The sequence below is a fragment of the Phascolarctos cinereus genome, unplaced genomic scaffold, assembly GCF_003287225.1.
Source record: "Phascolarctos cinereus isolate Bilbo 61053 unplaced genomic scaffold, phaCin_HiC Scaffold_2;HRSCAF=192, whole genome shotgun sequence".
Lineage (NCBI taxonomy): Eukaryota > Metazoa > Chordata > Mammalia > Diprotodontia > Phascolarctidae > Phascolarctos > Phascolarctos cinereus.
In genome coordinates, this window is record NW_027555625.1 from 37,766,702 (window position 1) to 37,786,374 (window position 19,673).

The following is a 19,673-nucleotide window of genomic DNA, read 5'->3' on the forward strand; positions in this document are numbered from 1 at the left end:
GTCATGTATGGTTAGAGAAACCCAGCTTTGGGGTGTCATTGAATCATTGAGATTATGGCACTTCTTTTCTGGGAAATCAAGGTCAGATTTCATCACAGCTTATGTATCTTCTGAGGCTTAGAAACCTCCCCCTGAGGGAGCCCAGACAAGCTGCCCCTGACGCAGCTGTTGGAGAAGGAGAAGTCCCGGGGCAGTGATGCCTCCCTCAGCTGCTGCCTGGGCAGGTTTTTGTTCAGAGCTGTATCACTGTGGGGAGATAATTATAGTCATACTGACAGTAGTAGACTGCAGCATCCTCAGCCTCCACACTGCTGATTGTGAGGGAGAAATCTGTCCCAGAGCCACTGCCACTGAACCTCGAGGGGACCCCATCGTGCAGGGTGGAAGCATACCTAATGAGGAGCCTAGGAGCCTGGCCTGGTTTCTGTTGGTACCAGTGTAGGTTGGTGCCAATGCTCTGACTGGCCGTGCAGGACATGGTCACTTTCTCTCCTGGAGACACAGACAGGGAGGCTGGAGACTGGGTCAGTTCAATGGCCCCTTGGGCATCTGCAATCACAAAGACAAGGTAAAGAGTGAGAAAAAAGCAAGTGTATATTTACAGCAGGAGAAATCTCTGGCCGTGTTGTGAGTTAAACCTTCCTGTTCTGGGCCTTGCCCCCATGATCACCAATGAAGTGCCACATTTTCTGTAAACCTCAGAATCATACACATTCTGAGTTCTGCCCAGAGGACAAAAGGCAGGGCTGTCTCTGCTCTTCCTCACTCACCTGGATCCAGAGCAACAGGAAAAAAAGGAGGTGAGCCTGGGACCCCATGTCCATGTGCCTGAGCTCTGAGCTGCCCAGCATCTTCCTCCCAGATCCCTTTTTATAGCTGCTCTCCTCAGTAGCTTCAGGGGCTGGGAGTGAGCCATGCAAAACAGCTCAGGGGGGAGGCTTCTGCCCAGGACAGCCCAGTGATCTCACCTCTTGGACAGTCCAGAACCCTGAGCTGTGTGAGTGCAGCTTTGCCCTTCTGGGACCCTGGCATGGAGATGTCCCATTGGTGTTAGATCCTACCCACTGCTAAAGCCGTGAAAAACTCAAAGATGCCAAGAAAGCTCAGTACCAGACTGGGACCAGCCTTGAAGTTGAACATTCGAAGGTTAAGTGACTTGCTCAGTGTGAAAATTCTAATAGCTATCTAAGGATAGATTTGAACCTGGGTTTTCCTGAGTACAGGCTCAAGGTTTGAGCCAGTGTCCTAACTAGCTGCCTCCAGGCAATGAGAGTTGCATAAAAGTGTCAGTGATAAACTCTTCCTGGAGGTAAGTATTTCACCCACAGGGAAGTTCCTTAAGAAGAAAGGTTAGCCTATATGAGAGCCATTGTAAAAACATAAATGATAAGACTTGGCCACAAGTTGGTCATCTCAGGTGAGTGTGAGAGAGGAGTTGAGGATGACAATCAAGTCAGAATCCTGGGTGATTGTACAGTTGCAGAGTTATAGGAAAGCTGGAACAGAGAGGAGGATGAGAGTAGCGATGTCGGGTGCTTCTTCACCCAGGAGTTTGCTAGCCCAGTGAAATGACAGGTGCAGCCATTCCATCACTTCAGGGGAAAAATGAAAATAGGAATTAGTCAGTGTCAGCATCTTCCTCTGAGACCTGATAAACCTCACCCTGAGGGAGCCCAGACAATCTGTCTCTATCCCTCTGTGAGGGAAAGACTCAGCTCTGTCTCTTCAGCCAAAGTACTTGATAACCCTCTATTTGAATAAAAATGAGTTTTTTCTCTGTGTGATCAAACTCAGATTTGCCATCTAAGTATTCTGGTTTTTCAGATTACTGCCTTTTGGAATATTGTTTTCCAAGATTTCTCAGGTTTTTGCTAGAAGCTGCTAGGTCTTGTGTGATATTGAGCCATTCCTTGGAACTTGAAATACTTTCTTTCTGGAGTTTTGTCACATTTTTTTCTTTCATATAGATGATATGAGCTTTAGGCACAATATTCCTGGGGCTTTTTGCTTATCCTGTAGATCTGAGTATAATCATGCTATATTGTTGGTCTTTTCGTCAGTATCTATCAAGTACCTAGGCACTATGCTAAGCAATGGGAGTGCAAAAAGAGACAAAAGATAATGCCTGCCTTAAAGGAGCTTACAATCTAATGGGAGAGACAACAGGCAAAGAAGATAATCAAAAAAACTATATTCAGATAAATAGGAAAGAATTAACAGAGGGAAGGCACCACAATGAAGAGGTGTTGGGAAAGGCTTCCTGTGAAAGATGGGGTCTAAGTTAAGACATAAAGGAAATCAGTAGGTGGAAATGAGGAGGGAGGGTATTCCAGGCATGGGGGACACCCAAAAATGAAGTGTGTTACCCACCTCCTGGCAGAGAAGTGATTGGCCACAAGGAACAGAGACACACATTCTAGAACATAGCTACTGTGTGGATTCCTTGTGTTTGACTATGTTTATTTCTCACAAGGTTGTTGGTTTTTCTGTTTCGTTCTTTCTGTTTTAATTGGTGGGGAAGGGAGGAAAAGTCAGGGGTAAGTGAGGTTAGCAATAGAGCTGAAAAAAATTCGGTAAAAACTTTTAAAAAATGCACTGAAGAGAACAGAAGACATTTAGAAGGGAGTACAGAAAAGTAGGATGTATAGAAAATGAAGTGTATGGTTTATCACATAGTGTTTTTTAAGCCAAAGTGTAGGACATGGAAATTCACAGTATCCTGCAGGATACATTTTTGTGTGTGTTTTGTTGGTGTTAAGGGAAATGTTCTTTCTATGTTTCAGTTTAGAACTCTTTTTTAAAGCATGGCCCTTGTCTATATGGATTCAGAGACCTTCCATTCCTTTGAATCTTCTTTGTCATCAGGCCTCTCATGCAAAAAGGGTCACTCACTTGCTATTGGGATCATGAACACTTGTGTCTTCTAATCACATTTCTCTTCCAAACTCCTGAGTATCCCATTTGGTTCTCTCTTCCTTAACATTTAGGCAGTGTCTATGTGTGTGTGGGTGGGAGACTGTGGGATGTCATTTTTTTCCAAAAACAATTATACAATTACTTGTAAATTCTATAATACGACTACTTTTCTTCCTGTACTTTATAACTTTCTTTATTTTTATATTAATATTTTTACTTAAACTCTTTATATTAATTTACAAACACATCCTAGCCTGCTCTTGTATTCTCTAGGGCCCCTTTTGAAAAGAAAACATATACTTAAAAGAGTATAGCAAATACTAAAAAATAAGGAGTAGGGAGGCACATTTCAGTAAAACCAAGTATTATAACAACACGATATAAAATGAGGGGAGGAAGGTCCATTTTTTCAACCCCTTTCCCAGGTTAACCTTGGTCATTCCAGGGATGAAGCATTCAGTTTTGTTGAGATGTTAGTGTTTTCATTTACATCACTGCAGTCCTTATAGGTCCTTTTCCTCATGGTGCTTAGAGAAGCCAATGGAGAGGCACATGGCAGGGCAGAATAAACAGAAACAAGGAATAATTAAGGAGGGGGAGGATGAAGTGGAGCATACAAAATGTCAGCTGAAACAATATGGCAGGTGGCAAGAGAACGGGACAGCTGTTGAAAGATCCATGTGCTTCACTGTGTCCTAGTGATTTTCCCCAAACTGAAGAAAGGCCCCATTGGTTTGGGGGGAGCCTTTGCAGTGAACTTAGGAAGAACGTGATAAAAAGCAGTATCAGAGCATGGGCATGCATGGCTGCCTTGTCACCTGCAGAGCTGGAAGGACCAGACTCCAGTGAGTGCTGGACAGATGCCAATGCTTTCATGACATTCTGCCTTAGTGAATCCACAAATAAACATAGTCAAACAAAACGAATCCCCAGAGCAGCCATGCCTGAAATGTATTTCTATGTACTTTGTGTCCACTTCTTCTCTTTCAGGAGGAGGTAACCCACTTCTTCATAGGTCCTAGGGTTTTCTAGTCTTGCCCTGGTTAGAACATTTCTTTCCTGGTTGCCCCATTTTATAACGGACTTAGGCTGGTGTCCAGCCAGAGCAAGGCAGCCAGGATGGGAAAGGACCAGAGGAAGAGAAGGAAGGTTTACTGAAGGGACGGGAAGGTCAGGTTGGGGGAGTACCATGGGGACATATAATAACTGCCTTCAGACATCCAAGGGGCTGTGACAATGAAGAGGGTGCAACTTGTTCTGCCTGATAACAAACCAGGGAAATAGGAGGAAGGGTGGGCAGGGGGCAGAGAGGCAGACTTCAGACTTAAACTAAAGAAGAGACTTCCTGTAATGAGAACCATGTACAAGTGTAATGGATGATCCATTACTGGAGGTGGTAATAATAATAGAGGTAACATTGCTGTAGTGCTTCCTAAGTACCAGGCACAGAGCCAAACACTTTATCATTATCATCTCATTAGGTCCTCACAACACACCTAGCAGTTGCTGCTATTATGATCACCATTTTATAGGTAGAAAAGTAGAAAAAAGATTAAGTGACTTGCCATATATGCCACAGTCACAGTTATCTTCCTGTGAGACCTAGAAACCTCCCCCTGAGGCAGCCCTGACAAGCTGCTCCTGACCCAGCTGGGGGGAAGGAGAAACCCCTGGGCAGTAATGCCTCCCTCAGCTGCTGCCTGGGTAGGTTTTTGTTCAGAGCTGTAGCACTGTGGGAGACCAGTTATAGTCCAGCTGACAGTAATAGACTGCAGCATCCTCAGCCTCCACACTGCTGATTGTGGGAAATCTGTCCCAGAGCCACTGCCACTGAACCTCGAGGGGACCCCATCGTGCAGGGTGGAAGCATGTTAATGAGGAGCCTAGGAGCCTGGCCTGGTTTCTGTTGGTACCAGTATAGCTGATTGCTAATGTCTGACTGGCCGTGCAGGACATGGTCACTGTCTCTCCTGGAGACACAGACAGGGAAGCTGGAGACTGGGTCAGCTCAATGGCCCCTTGGGCATCTGCAATCACAAAGACAAGGTAAAGAGTGAGAAAAAAGCAAGTGTATATTTACAGCAGGAGAAATCTCTGGCCGTGTTGTGAGTTAAACCTTCCTGTTCTGGGCCTTGCCCCATGATCACCAATGAAGTGCCACATTTTCTCTCTGACCCTCAAGATCACAGACATTCTGACTTCTACCCAGAGGGACAAAAGGCAGGGCTGTCTCTGCTCTTCCTCACTCACCTGGCATCCAGAGCAACAGGAAAAAGAGGAGGTGAGCCTGGGACCCCATGTCCATGTGCCTGAGCTCTGAGCTGCCCAGCATCTTCCTCCCCAGTTACCTTTTTATAGCTGCTCTCCTCAGCAGCTTCAGGGGCTGGGAGTGAGCCATGCAAAACAGCTCAGGGAGGAGGCTTCTGCCCATGGGACAGTCCCAGTGATCTCACCTCTTGGATAGCCATGAACCCTGTGCTGTGTGAGTACAATTTGCCCTTCTGGGGCCCTGGGATGGGGGTATCCTGGTGGAGTTAGATTCAACTGTTTGCCCATCAGCCCTCAAAATCTCACAGGTGCCAAGAAAGCCCAGGACCAGACTTGGACCAGTCTGGAAGTGATTCACATTTGTGTCTTATGTCTTTAATGGGATTACACTCCATTCAAGCCTGAAGCACCCGTCCATCAGCCATGATTCTTATTCTGCTCCCTACTGGTTCAGACTTATTTCTATGACTGTCTGATCATGAGGAAGGAATTTGTAGGCAATAGGGTCAGCACAACAGAAGGGAGTCATTTCCTAGCCTTTATGTAAAGGTTGTCAGAGATTTTCCCCCATCTGCTGAATGACCACAGCTCCTGAAGAAAGTTCCAGCCACCAAAGTCCTTCGAAATGGCAAATGGTTCAGCCTCAGAAATTGATGTGATTTGATGGGAAGACATTATATCTAATGAAGAGGAAGTACCATTCCTTTGCTGCCATACCTTTAGTACCATGAGGCCTTTCCATCCAACTTGCAGCTGAAGTTTCCATAAAGGGAATGTCTCCCCCTACTGCAGGGTGAGCTCCTGGAGAGCAGGGCACATCTTACAGCTCTGCTTGGACCTCCAGCTCTTTGCACAGTGTTTTGTCCATCATCACAGTCTAATAAGTATTTTGTAATTCACGAATTTATTCATTTATGAAGAGGGAACTCTATGAAGTCATACTTCAGATTGGCCCCTGTGCACCAGGAAAATCTCATTTTCTTCCTTCCTACACAGATGATCTGGGAACTTTGTGGCATAAATTCCCATGCAATGGGAGTATCCACAGGATCCTTTAAAAAGCACCTAGGTGGGCCTGCTGGGGGGAACAGTGGATAGAGGTCTGGCCCTGAGTCAGGAGGACCTGAGTTAAATCTAGAAGAAATTGTAGAGAAGTTCTAGGATACTTCAGAACTAATTGTAAACTAAATCAACCTATAAGTTATTCATGGAGTCCAATTAAAAATTGGGAATGGTGGAAAATAGGTTAGAATGTGTGGATCAGGAATACATATGAAAGAGTCAAGGATTGTAAACGACACAGAATCCTCATGATAAGCACCTAGTAAAGTCAAAAAATTAGATATTGATCATATTTTCATAGACATGAAATGATTCGTTACTGATGTAAGACTCATTCCCGTGTAATTTCTCTGGGTGGTCAGACTACTGATTTGTTTCAGCAAAGAAGAAAGGTGAGACATGCCTTTAAAACAATTCCATCTAGACATACTTACACAAGGTATGCACATTGAACAATAGGACAGCAGAAAATGACAAAGGCATCAATCATAATGACTTCGTATGAAAGTTCATCCAATGAAAGTCTATTGTCATAGAAAGAGACCAAAGGAGCCTGAAAAGTGGGCAAATGTTTAATACGCTTGCCAAGCGGAAAAAGCCAGACCTCAAGGGCAATACCAGTTTGGATTATAACGTCATCTTCAGCATTTTCTAAAGAAGAATCATAAGCCGTATCACCTCATTGATGATGCTGTCATGAAAGAGGAGTTCGGGAAAGAGAGAGAGACAGAGAGAGACAGAGACAAAGAGAGACAGCGAGACAGAGCAACAGAAAGAGACAGAGAAGGGGATTGAGGAAACAACCAGCTCAACACCCTCATTGAAAGTGTCCAGAGACTATTTAAGCATAAAAGCAGATGGAGAGAAGGAGGAAGAGGAGAAAAAGAAGGAGGAAGATAAAGAGGAGGAGGAAGAGGAAGAGGAGTTAGATTTCAGCCCCTTTGTTTTAGAGATGAGAAAATGGACAAGATGAAGAAATTTGTCCAAGGTGCAGTAAGTGGCTGTGCTAATGGTTCAAATCCAATCCCCTACTTTTTCCACTGCCCCACACTGGAGATGGAATGCCATGTGTAGGACATTAATCCCAGACCAGTTGGACCGGGATTTAGAATTCAGAAAGGAGAGTAATGTGCAATCATCCTTGATTTGTAGTTAGAACCAGATTGTGAAAAACCAAATAAATGAGTCCTCTTGGTGGGGAGTGGGGGATGAGTATGGAGAAAGGAGAAGGAGGAGGGAGGAGGGAGAATATTTATTTTTTTAAAATGGATCTTTATTGACATCTTTTGTTTGTGTAACAGTTAAATGCTTCCCTGTCTGCAGCCAGAGTAGTGTAAGACAGAGCAGTGAAAGAAAAAGGGGAAGGGGAACTGGAGAAAGAAAAGTCGGGCTAGGCGAGTGTGAGACTAACGCTCATAAGACTAGTTTATTTCAGGTGTTACATGATTATATGCTATAGAAAACAGCTTTGTCTCGTGAGAAATGATCTACAGCATAAACAATCTAAGCAGCTAAAGATCCTCACTTTCTCATGAGAAAGTAGTTTTAATGCCAAATTTCATATCTATTGTTTTCCTGCCCAGTTCTTTGTATTATCTACCCCAGTCAGCCACCTGGCCTCAAGGCTGGGCATGGGTGACAACTTAGAATCAACATATAACAAGTGGAATTAGGGCAAGAGTCCTGGAGTGTTTCTCCCGAGGCAAGCCTCTATATGTACTGACCCCTAGTCTCTAAGGACTTAGAGATTTTCCATCAGGACTCACCCCCTGCAATTCGCAAGTCGCTGTTACACTGGTGTGATTGGGATGCCAAGAGAAGGTGAGGAAGGAGCTGGCACGTGAGATTGAGCCCACGAGATGAACTTCTATGAGGACAGGATAAGAGGGGCAGACAGAATTAATCAATTCTTGAATCAGTTAACATGTAGTATGTGCGTGATGTATGCTGGGCAGTGTGCTAAGCACTGGAGGTTCAAAATGTTGCTAAGGAATCCTGTTAAAGAAATCCATAGAAAGTATGCTATATACAGGATAGAATTAAGAAGAATTAGAGAAGGCTTCCTGTGGAAGATGGGATAACCAGATTGGGAAAATGCCCTTGGTGGGGAGTGGGGGATAGGTGGGAAGAAAAGAAGGCTGGAGGAGACATCGCGCCTGTGCTTGGACAGCTGCACTGTGTGCAATCTCCGAGTGCTTCCCGCAGGGGCCACCCATCGATCCCCGCCTTGCCCTTTTTCAGACCTCCCCACCCGGCGGGCCTACCCAAGAGCAGCCCTGCCACGGTCCCCGCAGCGGCCCGTGCACCCTCCCGGCTGCGCCATGGCTGTGGGGGCTGAGCCCAGCAGCGGCAGCAGATACCAGCATTTGCAGAATGAGGATGGGTGTGGAGAGCCTAAGTGAGTTGTTAGTGATGCTCGTCCCCAGTAGCATCTCTGCAGAGTGCAGAGTGCAAAGATGAATCTGGGTTTCCTAAGCTATCTTCTTACAAGGTAGCTACCACTGTGCCTACCTACGTAAGACAAAGCAGAAAGAGCCGAGGCTGTCCCTGGTTCCTCGGAGAGATGATGATTTTGTAGCCAGGGATAATTTTAATGATGCTGACCAGCTGAAGAGAGGACCTGATGGCATCTTCATGTTAACTTTTTTCATGGCATTCCTCTTTAACAGGATTGGGTTTTTGCTGTCTTTCTGTCTGACCACCTCAGCTGCAGGAAGATATGGGGCCATTTCAGGGTTTGGCCCATCTTTAATTAAGTGGATCTTAACTGTCTGATTTTCCACTTATTTTCAAGCCTATTGTGATGGTCAGTACTGGCTCTGGTGGATTTTGCTTATATTAGGTTTTCTCCTGTTTCTCAGAGGATCTACCATTTATGCAAAGGTTTGGAAGATGCCAGATACTTTTTCAACCCTCCCCAGGACCAGAGTTCTCTTTACTTACTGAAGATGTTTTCTGGCAAATGCCTTCCTGCATTGATGAATTCTCTCTCCAGAAGCAACAGGACACCTGCAGGAAGTGAATGAAGACTGAAAACACAGAAGAAATAGTCACCTGCTTTAAAAAATAAATAAATACTGTTGAAGATTAAAAAAAAAAGGAAGGATGGGGAGTATTTTAAAAACAGGTCCTTATTGACGTCTTTTGTTTTTATAACACTTAAATTCTTGGCTAGTCTATATGTTACCCTGGTCTGCTGGTGCCAAAAGTAAGTGAGGAAAGGTCTAGCACATGAGATTGACCCCATGAGATGAACTTCTGTAAGGACAGGACAAGAGGAGTAGCATGGGATCAATTAGTTCATAAATCAGTAAGTAGTATGTAGTAAGCACCTACTGTGTGCTAGGAATTGTGCTAAGCACTGGAGGTTCACAATGAGGCAAAAGAAGTGCTGCCCTCAAGGAGCTTACAATCTAGTGAGGGAGATGACATGTAAATAAATCTACATACAGCAAGCTATAGAGCAGATGAACTGGAAATAGAGAGGGAAGCACTGGAATTAAGAGGAAATAGAGAGGCTACTGGAATGTATTGAGTTGGGGGGTAAGGGGGATGGTTATAAGATCAGATCTGCACTTTAGGAAAATCACTTTAATGCCTGAACGGCCTGCTTGGATATGGCTGAGTCATCTACATGATGAGAGGAAACAGATCCCAGTGTGTATTTTACCCTGTCCTAAACAAAGACAGCCCCATCGTATGGCTCTGTGCTGTAGTCCATCCCAGTGTGCTGTATTCTTCCCTAGGCAGGTTATCTCTGGAATACTTTGGGTTTTGTCCAGTCCCAGGTGCCCCTTTGCTGGAAGGCAGCCAGAGGAATAATGAGGATGGTGAAGGGATTGGAGCCCATTGTGGGTGAAGAAGATCACTGGAGGGAAGCAGGGATGCTTGGCCTGCAGAACATACATGAGGCACCCGGATGGAGTGGAGGGTGACCTTTAAGCCTTCAATAGTTTATCACAGAATCGAGGTTCGTGGCTTGTTCCGGGTGGGACCAGTGGCAGAAACTCCTGCCATGGGGAGAAGCTGAAAAGAGGCAGATTTAATACTTGAAGTAAGAACAAGGTAGCTATGGAGAAAACAAGTCTTTCCTAAACACCTACTATATTCCAGGCACTGTATTAAGTGATTTACAAATAGAGCAGTTACTGCCCTGGTCCCCTGCCTGAAGGCCAAGTACTTTACTTCTGCCCCCTTCCCCAGGGTTCTCTGGTACCTTTAAGGGGGGTTAAGTTGTGTAGGCTCCCTGCCCTTGACTCTAGCTACCACTGATAGCATTACTTACAAGTCTAGAAGGGTCTTCCACTCTCCAATTTCATTTAGCCATTAATAGTCAGAATAGCTTTTCCAATGAAATGTTTACTCCAAACATATATTCACAAACATATGAATAGTACATCAGGCTCGACTTTCTCTCTCCCTCCTCCTTGTAGAGACACACATACACATTCACACATATACATGCACACGTACACTCAGTATCTCTGTCCTGAGGAGGGCAGTAGCGTCATAGTTTAGCTCAGTTCTTAGAGAGTACAGTCTGAATTTCCTGATCCCAAATCCCACGTGGGCTCACATCCCTGGAACCATGGCATCTGAGGGTTTCCTTGCCAGGTTGGCAGGATGCCACACCCTGCCTGGGATCCTGGATCTTTAGACACCATGAGTTGAACTCCTGATCCAGTAGAGATTACCTCCTGACCCTGAAAATGAGAAAGACCAATGACTGAAGAAGATCAATGCCCCAGGCCTAAGGGAAAGAGAGTAGAGGAAGGAAGGAATCCTTCTTCCCTTTCACTTCTTCAGCTCATGGCACCCAATCCTGGGTGAGATGGGCCCTTCACCTTCTGATCTGCATGTGGAAAGAGCTCCAGCAGGGAAGAGAGCAACTGCCCACTGTGGCCCCTTTGAAGATGCAGCATTTTCCTGCCAGGTAGGGAATTAAGGAAGCTGCTCCCACTCCCATGATAGGGAGCTGCAGAGAACAGGGTGCCCCCAGGTTAGGTGATTTTGGCTTGTGCCAAGAAAGTTCTGTTATAGGAACATTCTTCTGCTTGATGCTCACAACAGCTCTGGGAGTTAAGTTATTCTTATCTGCACTTGACAGTGGAGGAGCCTGAGACAAATAGAGTTAGGTGACTTACCCAGGGTCACAATGCTAGTAACGTTCTGAGGGTGGATTTGAACTTGAGTCTTCCTGAGTGCTGGCCCAATGTTTGAGCCATTGCACCAACTAGCTCCCTCCAGGCAATGAAAGTTGTGTCAAAGTGTCAGTGATAAACTCTTACTGGAGGTAAGTATTTTGCCCACAAGGGAGGTCCTCCGGAAGAAGGGTTAGTATATGTGAGAGTTATTGTTAAAGTATGAATGATAAGATTTGGCAATAAGTGTGAGTGTGAGTGAGGAGTGGAGGATGACACTCAGGCCAGGATCCTGGTGACTGCACAGATGGAGAGTTATAGGAAAGGTTGGGACAGAGAGGAGGAGGAGAGAGGCCATGATGGGTGCTTCTTCAGCCAGGAGTTTCCTAGGCCAATGTGAAACAACAGGTGCAACCATTCCATCATTTCATGGAAAATAAAAGGAAAATAGGAAGTAGCGAGTCTCAACATCTTCCTCTGAGGCCTTGAAAACGTCCCCCAAGACAAGCCAGACAATCTGTCTCTGTCCCAGCTGTGGGGGAAAGACTCAGCTCTGTCTCTTCATCCAAAGGACTTGATAACCCTCTATTGGAATAAAAGTAAGTTTTGTTCTCTGCATGATCAAACTCAGATTTGCCATCTAAGTATTCTTGTTTTTCAGATTACTGCCTTGTGGAATATTGATTTCCAAGATTTCTCTGGATTTTGCTAGAAGCTGCTAGGTCTTGTGTGATATTGAGCCATTCCTTGGGACTTGACATACTTTCTTTCTGGAGTTTGTCACATTTTTTCTTTCCTATGGATGATAGGCGTTTTAGGCACCCCTGGGTCTTTTCCCTTGTCCTGTGCATCTCAGTGTACTCGTGCTATATTGTTGGTCTTTCAGTCAGTATCTATCAAGTACCCGCTCTGAAGGAAGCACTATGGTAAGCAATTGGGGTACAAGAAGAATCCAAAGTTATGCCTGCCTTCAAGGAGATTACAATGTAATGGGGGAGACAACAGGTAACCAAGTTATGCAAACAAAGTATATTCAGATAAATAGGAAAAAATGAGCAGAGGGAAGACCCCAGAATTAAGAAGTGTTGGGAAAGGCTTCCTGTGAAGATGGGATCTTGGTGAAGACATAAAGGGAATCAGTAAGTGGAAATGAGGAGGGAGGGCATTCCAGGCATGGGTCACCCCAGAGGCCAGTGTCACTGGATTGAAGAGTTTGTGTTGGAGTGAGGGTGAAACAAGACTGGAAAGGTAGGAGGGGCTAGGTAGTGAAAGGCTTTGATGCCAAACAGAAACATTTGTGTTTGATTCTGGAGGCAATAGGGAGTCCCTGGAATGTATTGAGTAGGAAAGATGACAGAGTAATCCCTGAGTTTAAGGAAAAATCACTTTGTTACCTGAATGGAGGATGGATTAGAGTGGGGAGAGAATGGAGGCAGGCAACCCCCCCCCCCAGCAGCCAATGCCATAATCCAGGCCTGAGGTGATGAGGCTGCAGCAGGGTGGTGGCAGTGTCAGAGAAGAGGAGGGGGCATATTCAAGAGATTCTGCAAAGAGGAAATTGATGGGTTTTAGCCACAGCTTAGATGTTGGGTAGGAGGAGGCAGTGAGAAATAATGAGGAGCCCAGGATGACTCCTAAATTAGTGCCTGAGGGATTTCTAAGAGAGGTGTTGCCCTCTACAGGATTGGGAAAAGTAGGGGAAGGGGCAGGTTGAGGGGGAAATTCAGCAAGTTGTGTTTTGGGAGTCTTGAGTTTGAGATGTGTACTGGACTTCCAGTGTTGACGTCTGAAAGGCAATTGGAGATGCCAGATTGGAGGCTGCAGAGAGATGAGGGCAGGAAAGGGAGATTTGTGAATTGTCAGCAATGCAATAGGAATTAAATCCGTGGGAGCTGAGCATCTCATCAAGTGAAGTAGTAGAGAGGGAGAAGAGAAGAGGACCAGGACAGAGCCCTGAGGGGCTCCTATGGTTAGAGCATCCAGCAAAGATGATGAGAAAATTCTGACCAGTACAATGACCAAGGCAATCATGGCTCCAAAGGACCTACGATGAAGTGTGTTATTGGCCTCCTGGAAGAGAAGTGATTGGCACAAGGAACAGAGACAGATTCTAGAGCATAGCTACTGTGTGGATTGTTTTGTTTCATGATGTGTATTTCTCACAAGGTTTTGGTTTTTCTCTTTCATTCTTTCAGTTTTAATTGGTGGGGAAGGGAGGAAAGGTCAGGGGGTAAGGGAGGTTAGCAGTAGTTCTGAAAAAAAATTAGGTAAAAAAAATTTCAAATGCACTGAAGAGAACAGAAGACATTTGGAAGGGAGTACAGAAAAGTAGGATGTACAGAAAAGGAAGTGTATGGCTTATCACATACTTGTTTTCAAGCCAAGGTGTATGAAATGGAGATTCACAGTTTCCTGTAGGATGTATTTTTTTCGTGTTTTGTTGATGTTAAGGGAAATGTTCTTTCTGTGTTTAAGTTTAGGACTCTTTTTTAAAACATGGCCCTGTATATATGGCTTCAGAGAGCTTCCATTCCTTTGAAATCTTCCTTTGTCAATCAGGCCTGCCTTGGAAAGAGGGTCACTCAGGCTGCTGGAATCATGAACACTTGTATCTTCTAATCACATTTCTCTTCCAAGCTCCCTCTAGATTTATCCTGACTATCCCATTTGGTTCTTTCTTCCTTTACATTTAGGCAGTGTCTATGTGTGTGTGTGAGACTGTGGCATGTCATTTTTTCCCCAAAAGAATTATATAATTACTTGTAAATTCTGTAATATGACTACTTTTCTTACTTTACTTTATACATTTCTTTATTTTTTCATTACTATTTTTATATCAAACTCTTTATATTAATTTACAAAAACATCCCAGCCTGTTCTTCTATTCTTTAGGACCCCTTTTCAAACAAACGTTAAAAAAAAAGGGTCAGTGTTTTTGGATTTTTTTCCCTCAGTGAGATAGATCATCCATAAATTCCATATTATGACATTATCTTGACCTAAATGTTTAATATTTTTTACATTAATTTACAAATGTATCTGTGCCTGCCTCCTATACTTGAAAGAGTATAACAAATACTAAAAAATAAGAAGTAGGGAGGCACATTTCAGTGAAACCAACCAGTAAATCAACACAACATAAAAGGAGGGGAGGAAGGTCCATTTTTCCAACTCCTTTCCCGGGTCAACCTTGGTCATTCCAGGTTTTGTTGGGATGTTTTTATTTTCATTTACATCACTGCAGTCCTCATAGTTTTCCTTGTGGTGCTTAGAGAAGCCAATGGAGAGGGACACGGCAGGGCAGAACCAACAGAAACAAGGAATTATTAAGGAGGGGGAGGATGAAGAGGATCATAGAAAATGTCGGCTGAAAAAATACGGCAGATGGCAAGAGAACGGGACAGCTGTTGGATGATCCATGTGCTGCACTGTGTCCTGGTGATGTCCCCCAAAGTGAAGAAGGGCCCCACTGGTTTGGGGGGAGCCTGTGAGTGAACTTAGGAAGGACATTACAAAAGCGGTGTCATTGCATGGGCACGCATGGCAGAGCTGCCATTTACACAGATATAAGGACAAGACTCCAGGGGGTGCTGGAGAGACTCCCATGCTTTCATGGTGTTCTGCCTTAGTGAAACCACCAAAAAACATAGTCAGACAACATCCATCTGCAGAGTAGCCATGCCAGAAATGCATGCCTCTGTACTTTGTCTGCCTCCCTTCTCTGTGGAGAGGAGGTAACGTAGTTCTTTGTAGGTCCCAAGATGTTCCAGTCTTGTCCAGGTTAGAGCACCTCTGGAATAATGCTTTCTCTCCTGGTTGCCCCATTTTAAAATGGCCTGAGACAGGCTGGTGTCCAGGCAGAGCTAGGCAGCCAGGATGGGAAAGGACCAGAGGCTAAGAGAAGGAAGGTTGGCTGAAGGATACAGGGAAGCTTAGCTTGGGGGAGGCCCATGGGGGCAAGTAATAACTGCCTTCAAGCATTCATAGGGCTCTTAGGAGGAAGAGGGTGTGACTTGTTCTGCCTGATACCAATGCAGAGAAATAGGAGTGAAGGGTGGAGGGGCAGAGAGGCAGACTTCAGACTTAAACTAAAGAAGAGACTTTTGTAATGAGAACCATGTAAAAGTGTAATGGACGATCCATTACTGGAGGTGGCAATAATAATAAAGAGAAGTGACATTGCTGTAGTGCTTACTAAGTGCCAGGAGCAGTGCCAAACACCTTATTCATTATTATCTCATTAGGTCCTCACCACAAACCTAGTAGTTGGTGCTGTTATGATCACCATTTTACAGGGAAAAAAGTAGAAGAAATTGAGGTTAAGTGACTTGCCGGACATGCCACAGTCACAGTTATCTTCCTGTAAGACCTAGAAACCTCCCCCTGAGGCAGCCCTGACAAGGTGCTCCTGACCCAGCTGCTGGGAAAGGAGAAACCCCTGGGCAGTGATGCCTCCCTCAGCTGCTGCCTGGGCAGGTTTTTGTTCAGAGCTGTAGCACTGTGAGGAATTATAGTCCAGCTGACAGTATAGACTGCAGCATCCTCAGCCTCCACACTGCTGATTGTGAGGGAGAAATCTGTCCAGAGCCACTGCCACTGAACCTCGGGGACCCCATCGTGCAGGGTGAAGCATTCTAATGAGGAGCCTGGCCTGGTTTCTGTTGGTACCAGAGTAGGTCATTGCTAATGCCCTGACTGCGTGCAGGACATGGTCACTCTCTCTGGAGACACAGACAGGGACTGGAGACTGGGTTAGCTCAATGGCCCCTCGCATCTGCAATCACAAACACAAGTAAAGAGTGAGAAAAATGCAAGTCCATATTTACAGTGGGAGAAATCTCTGGCCAGTGTTTGAGTTAAACCTTCCTCTGCTGGGCCCTGCCCATGTTCACCAGTGAAGAGCCACATTTCTCTCTGACCCTCAGAATCACACACATTCTGACTTCTGCCCAGAGGGAAAAAGGCAGGGCTGTCTCTGCTCTTCCTCACTCACCTGGGATCCAGAGCAACAGGAAAAAGAGGAGGTGAGCCTGGGCCCATGTCCATGTGCCTGAGCTCTGAGCTGCCCAGCCATCACCTTCCTCCCAGCTGCCTTTATAGCTGCTCTCCTCAGTAGCTTCAGGGGCTGGGAGTGAGCCATGCAAAACAGCTCAGGGGAGGCCCAACAGCAGAGGCCCCAGAGATCTCACCTCCTGGACAGCCAGGCAACCTCAGCTGTGTGAGTGCAGCATTGCCCTTCTGGGATCCTGGCATGGGTGTATTGCAGTGGTGTTAGATCCAACCCTGTGCCCATCAGCCCTGAAAACCTCAAAGATGCCAAGAAAGCTCAGACCACACTGGGACCAGCAAGAAGTGATTCACATATGTGTCCTGTGACTTCAGTGGGGTTAACCTCCATTTTAGCCTGAAGCATCATCATCACCATCAACCATGAATCTTATTCTGCTCCCCACTCACTGGTTCAGGTGATTGGTAGGAGTGTCTGATCATTAGGGAAGAATTTGTAGCATTAGAGTCAGTATAACAGAAGGAGTCATTTCCTAGTGTTTATGTAAATGTTGCTGGATTTTTCCCCCCTCTGCAGAATTACCAGAGCTACTGCAGAAAGTTCCTGATACCAAAGTCCTTTCAAATGGCAAATAGTTCAGAATATGATTTCCTTGGAAGAAATTACATCAACTAAGAGGAATTGCCATCACTTTGCTGCTGCACCCTGTGGACGATGAGACCTTTCCATCCAACTTGCAGCTGAAGTCTCCCATATGAAACATCTCCCTTTAGTGTCATGTGAGCTCCTGGAGAGCAGGGGCCGTCTGGCAGCTTCACTTGCATCTCCAACTCCTAACATAGTGATTTGCCCATCATGACTGCCTAATCAATATTTTTGAATTCATTAATTCATTAAAAAAGCACTATAAGAAGCTATGCTTTGGATGGGCCCCTCTACACTAGGGAAAAGTCATTTTTCGTCCTCAATGACACTACACAGGTGGTCTGGAATGTTGGGATATGAATTCCCATGCAAGTGGAGTAGCAATAAGATCCTGTGAAAAGCACCTAGGTGGAGTTGCTAGGTGATGCAGTGGACAGAGCACCTGCCTTGGATTCAGGAGGACCTGTGTTCAACTTTGTCCTCAGCCATTTACTAGCTGTCTGGCTGTGAGACCCTGGGCAAGTCACTTAACTCTAACCGCTTCCCCTAAAAATAAATAAATACAAGCCTCTACTCTGCCACAGAACTCACAATCTAGAATTTCATACATAAATTTAGGAAAACTTCTCTCATGTAGAGGTAATGTTACCCATCCTGCAGCAGCCTTTCCCCAGGGACCTGGCCAGGCCTCCCCTGGGCACTAGAGCTTCTCTCTACCTTTGCTCCTCTCTCCTGCCCTCACTGGCTCCCTGGTGCCTGGTAACAATTGGGCTCAGTAGCTGCTCAGTGACCGTCACCTACTGCTTCTCCCTACCCTGCTTTCCTGTCTCTGTCCCACTGCACATGTCCCACAAGACATGAGAGGCCTTTGCTCCCAGACAGAACCTGGCCCGGGACTTCAACAGTCATCTCCTCCTCAGCCTCCAGTGGATGTTTGTCTCTTTTGCTCCAGGAGCAGATCTCTTACTCTACCGGATAGTGGGAAGCACCAAGTAAAGTCACAAAAATAAGATATTGTTCATACTTTCACAGACAGAAAATTATTCATTACTGATGAAACACTCTTTCCCATATCAGTCCTTTGCATGGTCAGACTACTGATTTGTCTGAGCAAAGATGAAAGGTGAGACACGCATTTAAAACAATTCCATCTTGACACATTGAAATGAGGTATTGCCACTGAAAAATCAGATGGCAGTAAATGACAAAGGCATCATTTACAATGACTTCATATAAAAGCTCGACCTATGAAACTCTATTGTCATATAAAGAAAACCAAAAGAAACTAAAAAGCTCCTAAAAAGTTGGCAAATATTTCATTTATTTGCCAAGGAGAGAAAGGTGGAAGTGAATGGAAAAAACGGTTTGGATTATAAGTTCCTTTGCAGAATTTTGTGAAGAGGAACTATGAGCCGTATCACCTCGTTGATAAAGCTCTCATACACACACACACACACACACACACACACACACACACACACACACACCACACACACACACACACACACAGAGAAAGACAGAGAAAGAGAGAAAGAAGCAGATTAAGGAAAAAACCAAATCAAGATAATATTTGACTGTGTCCAGAGGCTATTTAGGGATCCAGGCAGATGGAGAGAAGAAGGAAGAGGAGGAAGAGGAGTTGTAATTCAGCCGCCCTTGTTTTAGAGATGAGGAAATTGACAAGATGAAGAAATTTGCCCAAAGTCTAATAAGTGGCTGTGTTACTCATTCAAATCTAGTTCCTTTCCCTTCAAATCCCCTCCCCCCTTATGCACTATCCCACCCTAAGGATGGAACGCCATTTACAGGACATTGCACCTAGACCAGCTTGAGTAGAATTTAGAATTGATAAAGGGTAGTAATGGGCAGTAATCCTTGATTAATAGGTTAGAACCAGGTTGCAAAAAACCAAAGAATTGAATCCTCTTGGTGGGGAGTGAGGGATGGGTATGGAAAAAGGAAGGAGGGGGAGGGAAGGGAGAATACATATATTTAAGAAAATGGTCTTTATTGACACTTTTTGTTTCTATAACACTTAAGTTCTTGGCTAGACTACATGTGACAGTGGTGTGATTGTGATGCCAAGAAAAAGTGAGGAAGGGCCTAGCACATGAGATTAATTTCATGAGGTGAACTTCTAATGAGAACAGGCCAAGAGGGGTACCATCTGACCAATCAATCCATAAATCAGTTATCATGTATTAAGTGCATAATGTGTGCTAGGCCCTGAGCTAAACACAGGATGTTCAAAATGAGGCAAAAGAAGCTCTGCCCTCAAGGAGCTTTCAATCTAGTGGGGGAGACAACATGTAAATAAATCTATATCAATCAAACTACAGACCGGATACACTGGAAATAATTAAAGAGGGAAGGCACTGGAATTAAGAGGCATTAGAGAAGCCTAGGGCACTGGAGTTTACTGAGTTGGGGGAAGAGAAGGATGGTTATAAGATGAGACCTGCACTTTAGGAAAATCAGTTCACTGCCTGAATGGCCTGAGTGGACATGGCTGAGTCATCTACACAGTTAGGGGGAAGAGATCCCAATGTGTATTTTACCCTGTCCTCAACAAAGACAGCAACATTTTATGGTGCCATGCTTTAGTTGAACTCGGTGTGTACATTCTTCCCTTG

The 19,673-nt window shown here is 44.9% G+C and overlaps 1 pseudogene and 1 gene segment (V, D, J or C); one reads left to right on the top strand and one right to left on the bottom strand.

Annotated features, from left to right (window-relative positions):
• Positions 1-217: 217 nt before the first annotated feature.
• LOC110203484 (immunoglobulin kappa variable 3-15-like) lies at positions 218-5,258 on the bottom strand. The segment is given in 2 exon segments: positions 218-549; positions 5,167-5,258. Coding segments are annotated over 2 exon segments (399 nt in total).
• A 2,775-nt stretch (positions 5,259-8,033) lies between these two features.
• LOC110203478 (NEDD4 family-interacting protein 1 pseudogene) lies at positions 8,034-9,315 on the top strand (annotated as a pseudogene).
• Positions 9,316-19,673: the final 10,358 nt, after the last annotated feature.